General features: G+C 41.6%; 1 protein-coding gene across 1 annotated transcript in view; it reads right to left on the bottom strand.

The window, feature by feature from the left end:
* clcn2c (chloride channel 2c) overlaps window positions 1-12465 on the bottom strand; it is a 170781-nt gene that overhangs the window by 115236 nt on the left and 43080 nt on the right. Inside the window, exon 2 of the mRNA XM_013912200.1 lies at window positions 7871-8021. Within this exon, the coding sequence (XP_013767654.1) occupies window positions 7871-8021 (151 nt within the window). The remainder of the gene's footprint in view (window positions 1-7870; window positions 8022-12465) is intronic.

Genomic DNA, 12465 nt, shown 5'->3' with positions numbered 1-12465 from the left:
CACACACACAGCTCAAGTGGCACTGTATCAAATATTGATTAGTGGTCCAAGTCTCCTTGGTTACTTGATATATTAAAGTGAAAGTTCTCACTCACACACACACACACACACACACACACACACACACACACACACACACACGATCTCTGTGTGAGTGTCAGTTGTGTTGCTTCCTGGATCTGGCAGGTAGGTGAAAAGTGATGACATCTGAGCACCCCCACAGTGCGTCAGAGTGTGATACCCAACACACGGCCGCATGAGCAGTACACACATGTGGCTCATGTATAACGTACGTTTAAGAAGCGTGTGTGCGCGTGCGTGTGTGCGTGCGTGTGTACGGAGTAGATTTGAATGGAGGAACAGAGCCCATTCACTGCACAAGCTGCTGGTTCGTTAAATGTGGTCCTTGAAGGGTGTCTTACACCACAATCACAGAGTCTCTGCTATGTTGCCTCGATGATGGAGACTCTGAAGTGAGGGAAATGGGTGCACGATGATAATATGAAAGATGCTGGAGACTGTAGTGGGATAGCTGTAGCTCAGGGTTACAAGTCATTGTGAGCCACATGGACCAAAGCTCTGTCACGTCATTTAGTCCATAGAGTTTATTTCATAGAAAAGAAAGAATATTTTACTCATGAATACATGTTGATCACTGTGCAATTACATGTTCCAAAAGATTCATACAGTCTCATAAACATAGAATTGATCCATTAAAAATACATCCTGCCATCTTACATACACTAGCTGACATGACCATTGCCTTTCTGCCTAATCATATTTTATGCATGTGGTTACTATGTTTAAGCTTCCTCACAGCTTCTTCTTGTAATTCTGTGCAGACACAGTTTTTACATGCAGGTGCATTTAAACACAGGTTATACACAGGACACATAGCTGCTAGTAAGACCAACAGACCCTGCACCTCACACGGGTCCCTGAATGCCGACATGGGAAGTATCACTGGTTAATCAGTGCGCGTACCATTGTCTGTCTGTGCGAGTCTGTGTATGTGTGTCCCATGACAAATGTGTCCATTCCACCATTTGGGCAGGCCATCAGGATATCAGATGCTTTTCTGCTCTGCTGTTTAAATCCATCTTTTTACACCACCATCAAGTGGAGGAACACAGACAGAGGAAGAGAAGAAGAAGAAGGAAGATGAATGAAAACAGCACAGGAGCAAGAGAGGAGGGCTGCGAGGAAGGAGCTGAAGAGCAGGGAAGATGAAAGGGAAGAAGACATGAGCACGCGAGCAACTGTTGGTCGCTAGGCGCCTGACGGTCACCATGGCAACATGCGGCGCCACGCTGAGCTCCTGCTGACATCACACCTGTTGAAGCAAAACGTGTGTGTGTGTGTGTGTGTGTGTGTGTGTGTCTCTCTCTCTCTTGGAGCCAATTAGACTGAGGAGGACTCAGGGACAGAAACAGACAGAAGAAGAAAAAGGACAGCTGTGTAGATTTGATCACCTCCTGGGCACAGCTGCTTACATGTGGCACACGTGCGTGTGCGTGTCCGTGTGTGTGTGTCCCTTTCTCTTCTGAGATGAGAGAGTCTGTGACATCAGCAGCAAGACCAGCACATGCTTCCAAAAGCTTCAGGTGACCACCCTCCCTCTCCCTCTTACCACAGCAACAGAAACAAAAAGATGGAGACAATGCAATGGAGGGGAACAAAAATAGACACTTTTATTACCAGCCTGTTTGTCTCAGCCCCTGTATTACCACAAGAAAACAGCTTTATATCTTTTTTTCTCTGAGAATTAAAGCAAGAAAAAAAAATCAATTAACTGAGACGAGAGCAACAAAAACAGAACAAGGGGTGGGGGGAGCTAATGGTGCTGATGCTGATTTGCTTTGGCAAGTCCCATCAGTTCTCTGAGCCACATCTGTGGATGAATAAAGCTTGACTGGGATTTGAATTGGTGCATCTATGTGAGTTACCGTCTACCGCTCCACTCTGTGTGTCTGTGCTCGGCAGGGCAACTTTCTCTTGTCAGCTGAATATTTTATGTCCGTTCTCATGGCTGAGCTCTTTTAACAGAATTCACACACACACACACACACACACACACACACACACACACACACACACACACACTGCTTGTGTAATCCTTACCCTTCAACCCTGTCTGGTGTGGGGGATTCGATTTAAAACGGTCAATTTCACATCAGAAGCAGTATCTTTATGCCATCAACCTTTAGAGCAAAATAACACACAGGGGGAAATTCGATTGTCTCGCCTGTGATTATCATACAGTATTAAATTATTCTGGGGGCTACATACAGGAACTTCAGCCAAATTTTAAAACTGATTTTTCCTCTTTTTATAGAGAGAAATAATAGTAATAATAATTGGATGAAATGAAAAAACAGAATACAGCACAGATGTGTGTGACCAATCAATGCAGTGTGAACAGGCAGGCTGAGGATAAGAAGATTATCCCTGACATCCACAGATTATACACACACACACACACACACACACACACACACTACAAAAAACACTACTGTAGAGGACAAGAGGGACCGCCGAGATTACTCTTCCTCTCCGGAGTCCCTGTTTTCTCCGGCAAACACATTCCCACCTTTAGCACCAGTGTAGCGCTCTGAAGCTCAATGCTGCACCCTGCTGGTTATGTGGCACAAGAATAAGTCCTTCCCCAAGGACTCCACTGGGTGGTTGAACAGCTAACAGTCGGTGAAAAGACCGTATGCTCACTCTTGTGGTAACCGTTTTCCACTTTATGGTCCTTAAATTGAGGTAATTTGAGTATATAAAATCACTGTCAATCCTTTAAGACCTATGTTACAGATAAAACCTGTGGTCTGTTGAGAGTCTGCCATCATTTTATAGTTTGTTTAATTTTAATCATATGTAAATTACTAAATTACTAAATATGGAAAAAAAATGTCCTAAATATGAATATACTGTTTTTGTGTGTTCTCCCCTCTTGTAACTTGTGATATGATTCTCCATGGATCATATCACAAGTCATTAGCCCTTAAATTTGTAACTTATAGGCATTTAAAATTCAGAGCTCTTTAAATTGCTGATGTCTCAAAGTTTAAAGGGACTTTTTCGTCACTTGCTCAGAGGGGGTCGTGCATGGAAAGGGCAGCAATGCCACTGCTGATGGTGCAGGACTGGACTCTGTCTCATAAGGGAATGATAGATGAGCACAGCTGGTAGGGCAAATGCAATAACGGTTTAAAAGTCACCAGTTACAAGCTAAAAATTAAATGAATATATTGTTCAGTTCACAGGTGCCGTTGTGAGTTTCTGACCCTCCTCCAGGATCAGCTTCTGAGCACTGCTGCAACACAAGTATAACCGTTGTGTCTGGGAAATGTCCTTCACAAAGACAACACCTCTGTCCCTATGTGTTAGTTTATTGTGTGAGACCCCCCCCCCCCAAAAAAAAGAAAACACGCCCACGCACACACCCACCCACAATTGTTCAAAACGAAAAAGAAAAAAAAAATCCCGCCCGGCTGAGGAACAAAAGCCTAAAAATAAACACCAGGTTAAGTATCTCCCATGATTTATGCTAATTTCAAGAGCACATTCTTGGGTTCTGAGTTTAAATTTAAATATAAGGCCATGTATGCATCACTACATTCTTATTAGGATTTTACTCTCATCTAATGAGCCCATCCTTTTTATACCATTCCCTAAAAATTGACCAGCAATAAAGCTGACATTAAACACACATTAACAGACCATCAGCATCTTACAGCTCACTTGTACTCTAATGCTGACCATATTGAAACCCACTCTACTTGTTGTTCAGGCTGCACCGAGTTGCTGGGACTTCTATAAATCATTAAAGAAAAAAAAAAAACCCACAGTGTCGACATGGAGCTGAAACGATGACAGCACCTGTGGGGCCGCAGAATGCAGAGGACAGGCTGCAGACTGCTCCTGGCTGTGCCATTCAGCATCGTTAAACAGCAGTAAATGAAAAGGGAGATGCGAGTTTGTTTCTCTGCTCTGTGTGTGTGTGTGTGTGTGTGTGTGTGTGTGTGTGTGTGAATTAGAAAACAGTGTGAGCAATAATAAAGAGATTGTGCAGAACTCCGCAACAGGATTGTGTATATCTGTGTGTCCATATCCATGCACAAGTCATAACCCACAGCAATGAATAAATAAAAAAGTGTGTGTGTTTCAGGTTTATATTCACATGTTCTAAGCCGGTCGATTTGTGGCTTATGCCTTTGCCTCACTCTGTGTGTGTTTATATTTGCCTTTTCCCTCCTGCAGAGAGAAAAGTGTGTGTGGCCGCAGGGCTATCCACATCCCCTCTCTCATGCTTGAAGCTACCTGCTGAGGGACTAATCCATTGAATCGCTGGCATTTTGGTGTCCTGATCAGTGTAGAGATGATGAGAGGAGGCAAAAGAGATGGACTGGTAGCTGAGTCATCAGCTGTCAGCAAAACAACGGCAAAACTCATCACTCAGATGAGAGCAGAGGACACACACAGAAAAAAAATCTGCTGATTTTAGGACAAACATGTCTATATGATTGCACCGATCACTTATGAACAGCAGAGGGCAGTCCATTAACACTGAATAGGCAGCAGCATGGTCAACAACCCTTGAGCAGTCTGATGAAGCCTAAGTTACTGTCCACTGATCCAAGCCGCTGCAAAACGTTTACATTTGCACACCACGATTGGTGGCTGGCCTAACCCCAACCCTTCTGAAGGTTACAGGATTTTTAAGAGGGAGGCTTGCATGTGAGCACAGTGCAAGTTAGTCAAATACATTCATTTTTGCAGCACCTGCAACAAAAACCTGGAATAGCAAACATGCTGCTTGTATTGTGTGGCCAATGCTGACCAGGAACAGAAATGCATGCATTTTCAGAAACGCGTACAACATTTACTGTTTCTGCTTTCAGACCTCTGAAGCAGACATCATTATAGGAGATAACCCTAACTTAACCCTATCTGCTGGAGAAAGGCAAAACTGATTTTTCTTTTTCGGATGTGTCATTTTAAACAATAAGTTTATTTGTTCCCTGATTGCCAAGACTTAGGATAACAGTAAGAGCAAAAATTACATTCTGTGCTAGCCTAGAGTTAGAATCAAGGTTTTCACCTTTGATGACTTAGACCTCAGATGGTGATGTCAGCACACTAATTTGCTGACACAAATTTTCCTAAAACTTTGGCACTACTGTGAAAAACAAACAATGTGCTGAGGGGAGCTTGCAAGATATTCATTTTTGGGGAAGCTAAAAAACCTGGAAAATATAAAGCTAGTGTAGGTCGAGAAGTAGAACGTTTCAACATGTCCCTAAGGTTTGGAAGAGAAGTTTTGGTTTTTGGGTTGTTTTTTTTTTTTTTGCTTGTTTTATCAGTTTGGATTGTTAACTCGCAACTTTTTAATCAGCTTTACTGCAACGTTACGCCCACACCATACAGGACATGATGTCGTTGCTCGCACTGACAATAAGCACACAACCCACAGGTGCCTTTGTCTGCTGATTTAAGTCAGAACAGTGTGTGTCCTTAAAATAACGCTAAAAAAGAGAAACGTCTTCATTCAGCATTTCTGCAGTAGTAGAAAGGAATGAGCTATTTATAAATTGATATTACTGCACTAGCAACCAGGCAAGCTCCAACAGCTCAGCCAGTCATTAGGATCTTTTTATGTATGGTTCCTGTCAAGAGTTTATGTGCACTCATTATGGTCATTGTTTTAACAATAATGGGATTTCATTGAATTCTCCAAACTCCCCTTTCTCTGTGGCTCAGAGACCGCACAGCATGCAATTGTAAGAGTCAAGTTTCTTAATTTTCTCTTAGTGATCATGACTGACTAAAGCTGGGATCTTCCCTGGGCTTTTACCGCACTCATTGGACTGAAAAACATAGTGAAATAGACCAGTGTGATCAATGCATATCTGAAAAAAACAAAAAGCAAAACAGAAATGTCTCCCCTGCACCCTCTACCGTCAGCCAGGTTTTCACCCACCCCTGAGATGGGTGAAGAAAGAGGCCCCAAATCGACACCTTCAGTCTTGACTAAAGTTTGTGGGTGATCATATGGACAATCATAAAGACTTTTATGTTCACATGAGATAAAAATGAAGGTATCTTGCCATAATTATCAGAGTTTGAATGAGTACCTAAAACTGTACTGCAGAGCATGATGGGGGTAGCATCATTTCCTGGGGCTGTTTTGCTACCAGTGACTCCGGCACATTGAACAGAGTGAATGCAATAATAAAGTACATTAAAAGCTCATTGGAGAAATCTGGTTAAAACAGGCCGAATAGCATTTGAAAACCTGAACTCTGACCATTGTTACAAATAGACCATTTAACTCACATATTAAATCAGACCAGTGCCAGAACATTTTTGATGGCTTTTGAACTTCTTTTATTTCAGAAAACCAAAACTTGTGAACTGCACTCATTTTGAACTCTTATAAAAAGGTGTATTTTATAAATAATTATTCCACAGGAAAAAAAATAACCGTTTGAAAAAAAACATTCAAGCCCAATACTGTAAAAGTAACACTCCATGTAAACTCCAACTGTAGGCAATCAATCCCTCTGATGGAGATTTATCCTGATTTGGGTCTGAATCAGTCTGTACCAGTGTCAGTCTGGATTTAGACCTCTTGACAAATAAAGCTTGACCAAGAATTAAACTGGTACCTCAGTCTCAGTTACCATCTGAGACAGACAGTCTGTGCATGTGCCTTCAAAATCCAACATAAATGTCAAAGACTTTCCCTTTGTAATGTTGTGTTAACAACCTCTTTCATCCTGCAAAGCATTCTATACACAATCTTATCTAATCTTATCTGCCTGAATAACATGCACACACACACTCATAATTATTTTTTATCCCCACCAACAGCAGGGAGAGAAAGGCTGGGGAAAGTTCACATGAATTCAGCCATGCAGTAAAAAGCTCCAAGGATTGCCTTTGTGAGCATTTTCTTGCACTTTTGACTCTTTTCTTCCTTTAACTCTCCGGTAAGCTAAATGCTTCAAGCTAAACATAAGGCAGAGGAGCCATCTTAGAGTTATCAAAGTGCCTTTGGCACTACATTTTCAACACAAAGGTAATAGTGACCAAACAATTTTCCTCAAGCTGGGGAAGTCTCAGGCTCCTCTATGTAAATATGAGTGTGTACTGTTTATATGTCTATTAATGGGGCTCACACACTATAGCACTTCTTTTCTATGACTGTCCTGAGCTAAATCATTGCAAAGACTGACTTAATTTTTTTTCTTCCCAATAACAATTTAGAAAAACCATCAACTTTCGTCCAAGCCCCGGAAATGTCCAGAATTCCAGTAATTTAGTAAGGTCCCTAACCTCCCTCCTAAAAGCCCCTATGACCAGGGTAAACACACTTTATAGTAATCGAACTGTGCCATACTGGAGCTGTCAGTCAGTGGGCACATGGCCAAACCACAGTAAAACCCGATGTTCAGCGATCTTGTCTTGTCAGTACTGTGGGACACTCACATCCAAGGCAGACATTATCGACCACCAGAAAATGTCACAGAGAAGTCCTATAGCTATATCACACATGACAAGATATAACGAAAAAGGCCAAAAAGTAAACTGTATAGCAATGAGCAATGGCCCACTGATCACCGCAGTGGCAGGATTTTAGATTATATGTCACAAATGTTCAAACAAAAGAGGAAATTTTTGGTGCTGGCACCAAAAAGATTTTAGTTAAAGCCAAACGGGAACTCTCCAACTTTGCACTTTTTTCACACCAATTTTGTTCATTTGAGTGTCATTAAATCACGCTAAGCAAATGGTCAGAAATAATCTCATCAGTGGCCCTTATTCCAGAAACCGGTATGAGGCTGTGTGGTCTGAAACTTACTCCGACACTTGGCACAGCGGCCCTTGTCGTACTCCAGCAGGTCCAATGTCCGGCTTCGATCGCTGACTGATCGCCTCTGCCCGCTCTCCCTCAGCCGAGCGGCCTCCTCTTTGGCGTACACCCCGAGCTCCTGGGTGTAACGCCCATACATCTGGAAATGGACAGTCATATTTTTAGGTTTCAAGGAACATACATATTAAACATGCCCCTAGACGTCAGTAACAAATCAAAAATACAGTTCAATGAGGATCACCAAAAGTCTGTATCAACACAGGAGGCGTTCAGGCGCAGTCTTAAGCGTAGGTCACCTGCCTCTTACAACTGCTCAGAGCTTGAAGTGCAAAATAAATAGAAAATGAAAAACAGATGTGATGCTCTGGTTACTTGGAGCTCCTGGTTACTATTATGTGTACAGTGAAAACATGGCATGAAAACTGCAGTGCAACACTTTCTGTGTAAATACAACATGAGATACACTCTGCTGAAATTCTGCCCTATGCTTGTGATGCATTAACTTGAGTTTTGATAGCGGCTGCTCCACTCAGCATCCCAGGCCACATTCTTCCACCAAAGGATAACTCTTTTAAAATGGCGCCATTCAAATATTGCTGTTGATGCGTAAGATCAAGTTAGGGTTAGGTCTGGGTAAATTTAACCACAGTTAAGCATAAAAGATTGATTTCATTAAGAAAAGATTGACTTTCAAGAAATGTTACACTGTAGTATTATATAATACTCCTTATGACTCAGTGTTTGTTTACTCGATGGGTTCCTCCTGTGTGTTTGAGATCTTACTGTATGTCTATTAGCTTGGTTTGCGTCCTCGCTTTTTCACAGGTTTACGTAATAAATTTATGCTCAGCAATAGACTCAGTGACTCCTTACTGGCTGTAATCTGTGACCTCAGTACAGGAACCTTCCATCTCAAACTGACTCCCTCCAAAAGCTGCATCACTCACTCACACACACACACACACACACACACACACACACACACACACACACACACACAAAAGTCAAGTCAGCAATACAAGAGGCAGGAAATGTCAAGTTTTATGCACCACCTAGATGCCAGCTCGCCCTCCCATAGTAATCTTGGGTACTGGACAGGAACTGGGGCACTGATGATTTCCTCTTGGCCCCCGCCCCCTCCACTCTCAACAGAGCAAGGCTTTTAAAACTTCCTGAAGCAGGTCATGCAAGGCCATCAAGGCCGCATCAAAGTTGCTGTGTGATGTTCAAAATTTGGATACTTATAAACCCAATTCTTTACATGCAAACACATTCAGACTTTTGCAAAATGTTGCACACATCACAGTGTTAGTCCAAAGTGAACAGGACAAATAAGGAAATGGGGTATAATGAAGCCTCATTCCTGAAGTGTTTCAGTATATACTTTCATCAGCACTCACTTGGTTGTGAAAGGTCCCAAAAAGTGTATCGGACTATATTTGGTCATGTTCAATAGAAGCAAGAATAAGAACACCGTGCTAGATACTCTACAGTTCAAGCTGTCCCTTTGGGGATCAGCAATGTACTCTCATTACAATGGGTAAAATCTACAACGTAGTGGTGGAAATAACAGTGTTAGAAGTGTAACGGAGGTTATTGTTGGTGGTGGTTTAGTTGTTTGAGAATATTGCTGCCTATAGTAAATTACAAAAATACTGACAGCCGCCAGTGCTGCCCCTCAGCCTCCTAGTAGATTGTATCAATTTGAAAGTCCTAGGTGACTTTCTTCTCGTTGAGGTCAAAGTCACCGAGATTTGAACTTATCAAGATTTTTAGCAGACGCACTGACAATATCTCATCGCTTCATTTTTGCGTTATCGTGTCCACAAAGTTGAGTATCAACACTGCTCAAACAACAATTGGCATCATGTCTTTTTATACTGACATCGGGTGTCCACTGTAGACTTAATGCTCAAGTATTTTGGACAAAATTCACAGTCAGACTCAAACTTGGTAATTCTTTAGGTACTTTTTGGCTGCTCCTTTATTTCCAAATGGGTCGCCACACCAGCCGTTTGATTTGGCACAGACCTGACGTTTGTGTATCCTCCCAAAGTTGAACTGGGGATGTGTCTAATAAAACACAATGAAGTGGAATCACATAACATGACTTTTCTGTGAAGTTGTAACAGGCTCTCCAACTCTACTTCCTCCTCATCGTTCCATGAATCCCGCTCCCACTCTTCTTCCTGCTCAAGCTTTCCTGCAACATCAATGGAGGCACCGCACTACACGGCCAAGAGTGCCTTTACATTCAGAGGTGAACATTAACTTAATGGTTCAATTGCATGTGTTATAAAAGTTAATGAAGTTAAACATTTATGGAAATAAACCACTGTGAAAGCGCTGCAAAATTAACAGCTGCTCTTACAAGCAATAAAAACAGTTAAAGGGCCTGAAAGGGGCTCCGTTAAATACGTGATGAAATATGTGTTGTGGTCTGACTGAGCATGTTTAAAATGTCATGTCCTGTGATTTTATTTAATTTATTTATTTAGTTATATTATTACAGGGTTTTTTTCACCATTAAAAGAGATCAGATTTTTGCTATTGGAAAAAAATCTCAAGCGTTTTGGTTAAAAACTAAATGCAGCAAAGAAGAACCGTGTAAAACTCACTATGTGTGTGTGTGTGTGTGTGTGTGTGTGTGTGTGTGTGTGTGTGTGTGTGTGTGTGTGTGTGTGTGTGTGTGTGTCGAGCGCACTAGTGCGCGTGCGTGCCCGTGGACAGTGTGAAATATAGAACAGCCAAATATTGAATAATTCATGCTGAGCACAGACACCAACTATCATCAGTTTTAAATTGGAAATACTCGTTGACATGGCCTTGAAGGAAAAAAAAGAAAGAGAAAAATCATTCAGGGCACATTCCTTTTACGGGTCACATGACTGTGTTGTGTGTTCACTTTCTTAATAATCAAATGTCCAGATCCGATATAGAACGATTCCGTGCACGGAAAACAGACACAGGAACCAGGATAAAATTTCTTGGAAAGTGGCGCCTGTTGGCTGACAAAAGAAACTGTTTTGATAACATACAAAGGGGAAAAGCATGCAGATCGACTCTCACACACACCCTTACACCCACGGGCAATATGCACTTGTATACACCGTCTGCCATGCGCACAAAAAAAAAAAAAAAATCTGTGGACTATTTTTAACCACACACACCCATGTACATTCTTGCATAAGTTTGTCTGAACTGCAAATCCCGTATAAGCTGACAGGTTGGCGCAGGGTGAGTGAGGAGCAGCACAGGACTTCAAATTGTAGCCATGGTTCAGTCAAAACAGGAGGTCAAAACAGGTCTTTCAGTTCACAGAAAAGGTGCCTTTGAGTCACATTTATTGTTGGCTCCGGTCACATTGTGTCTCTTGTTACAGCCGTGCTGTGAAAAGGTTGACTACATCTTGTGCAAGTTCTGTCCTTATCAAGCTCGTGTGGGTTCTGTGAAGCCATAGCAGTTATGTCACTAAAGTCAATGAAATTCCAGGAGTAACCAGGAGCCCCAGTAGTGACTTTATCAAATAGATCAGGTATCAGCTAACAATGACTGATAAAGATTAAATCTAGGCACTTAGATGCAAATCTAAGTGCGTCTAAGTCCCTGAATATGTAGATCTATGAAGTGACAAATTAAGGAAGTATGTGTTCAGGCCAAATTCAATTAAGTGAACACCTGACTTTAAGACAGTGTGCAGCAGAAGATTTCCAAAGGCCAAGGACTTTTTTTAGGTGGTAAAATATAATTTTCCAACCGACTGAGATTAAAGTCTTCCACCTTTCGAAACCACCAGTGTAGTCACTGAAATAGCCCACATATTTATCTGACAGGTGCTTAGCATAAGCAAATCTTCAATATTTTTTTTGTCAACCAGTTTCCTTCCAGTGTTCCTCATGTTAGTTCCTGAAGCATAACTGTATAAAAAGTGCTGCTTCACTGAGGAGCACCTGAAACTGCCCGGCTCAGTCTTATCAAATCATCTGGACTTGAAGTAGGTGTCTAAACCTGTAAATGGCAGGTAAGAACCAAAGGCAATGTTAGTGGAAGTCTAATCAAGTCATTAGACTTCCACTGTTGTATTAACACTTCATTTTCAAGTAGCTGTTTGAAGTAGTTGCTTTTCTGTGCATCATTATTGGATTTAAGTCAAGATTTCACAGCTGAGCTTATTACTCATCATGCATTTGTCACATAGTAGTTGGAAGTTGAAATATTAAATATAATGGTATAATTTAATAATTCATCTGTGGAAGGTCACATGTACCTACAGTTGTCAAAACACACATGCGCATGTATCCGTCAACTAGGGCTGCTCAATTAATTGAATTTTAATCACAATTACGATCTGGGCTTTCATGATCATTAAAAATGATTGAGCCAATTATTAGCCCCTCCCTAATTTATCCGCGACACCTTAAAGGCCGGTCCGTGAAAATATTGTCGGACATCTTATGCCATCAGCTTGTCCTCGGTCATGGTTTCCTTCCGCATAAAGCTTTGCAAAAATTGCATAAAAAGCGCTTGCAGGAACAAAAACATAATATTCCAGAAACACGCTTTGCCGATCCGATCAGCTGTTC

This window comes from Pundamilia nyererei, unplaced genomic scaffold (genome assembly GCF_000239375.1).
Source record: "Pundamilia nyererei isolate P.nyererei 1_Seehausen unplaced genomic scaffold, PunNye1.0 scaffold00083, whole genome shotgun sequence".
In the NCBI taxonomy this organism is placed as follows: domain Eukaryota; kingdom Metazoa; phylum Chordata; class Actinopteri; order Cichliformes; family Cichlidae; genus Pundamilia; species Pundamilia nyererei.
This window is presented reverse-complemented; position numbering and strand designations above follow the sequence as displayed.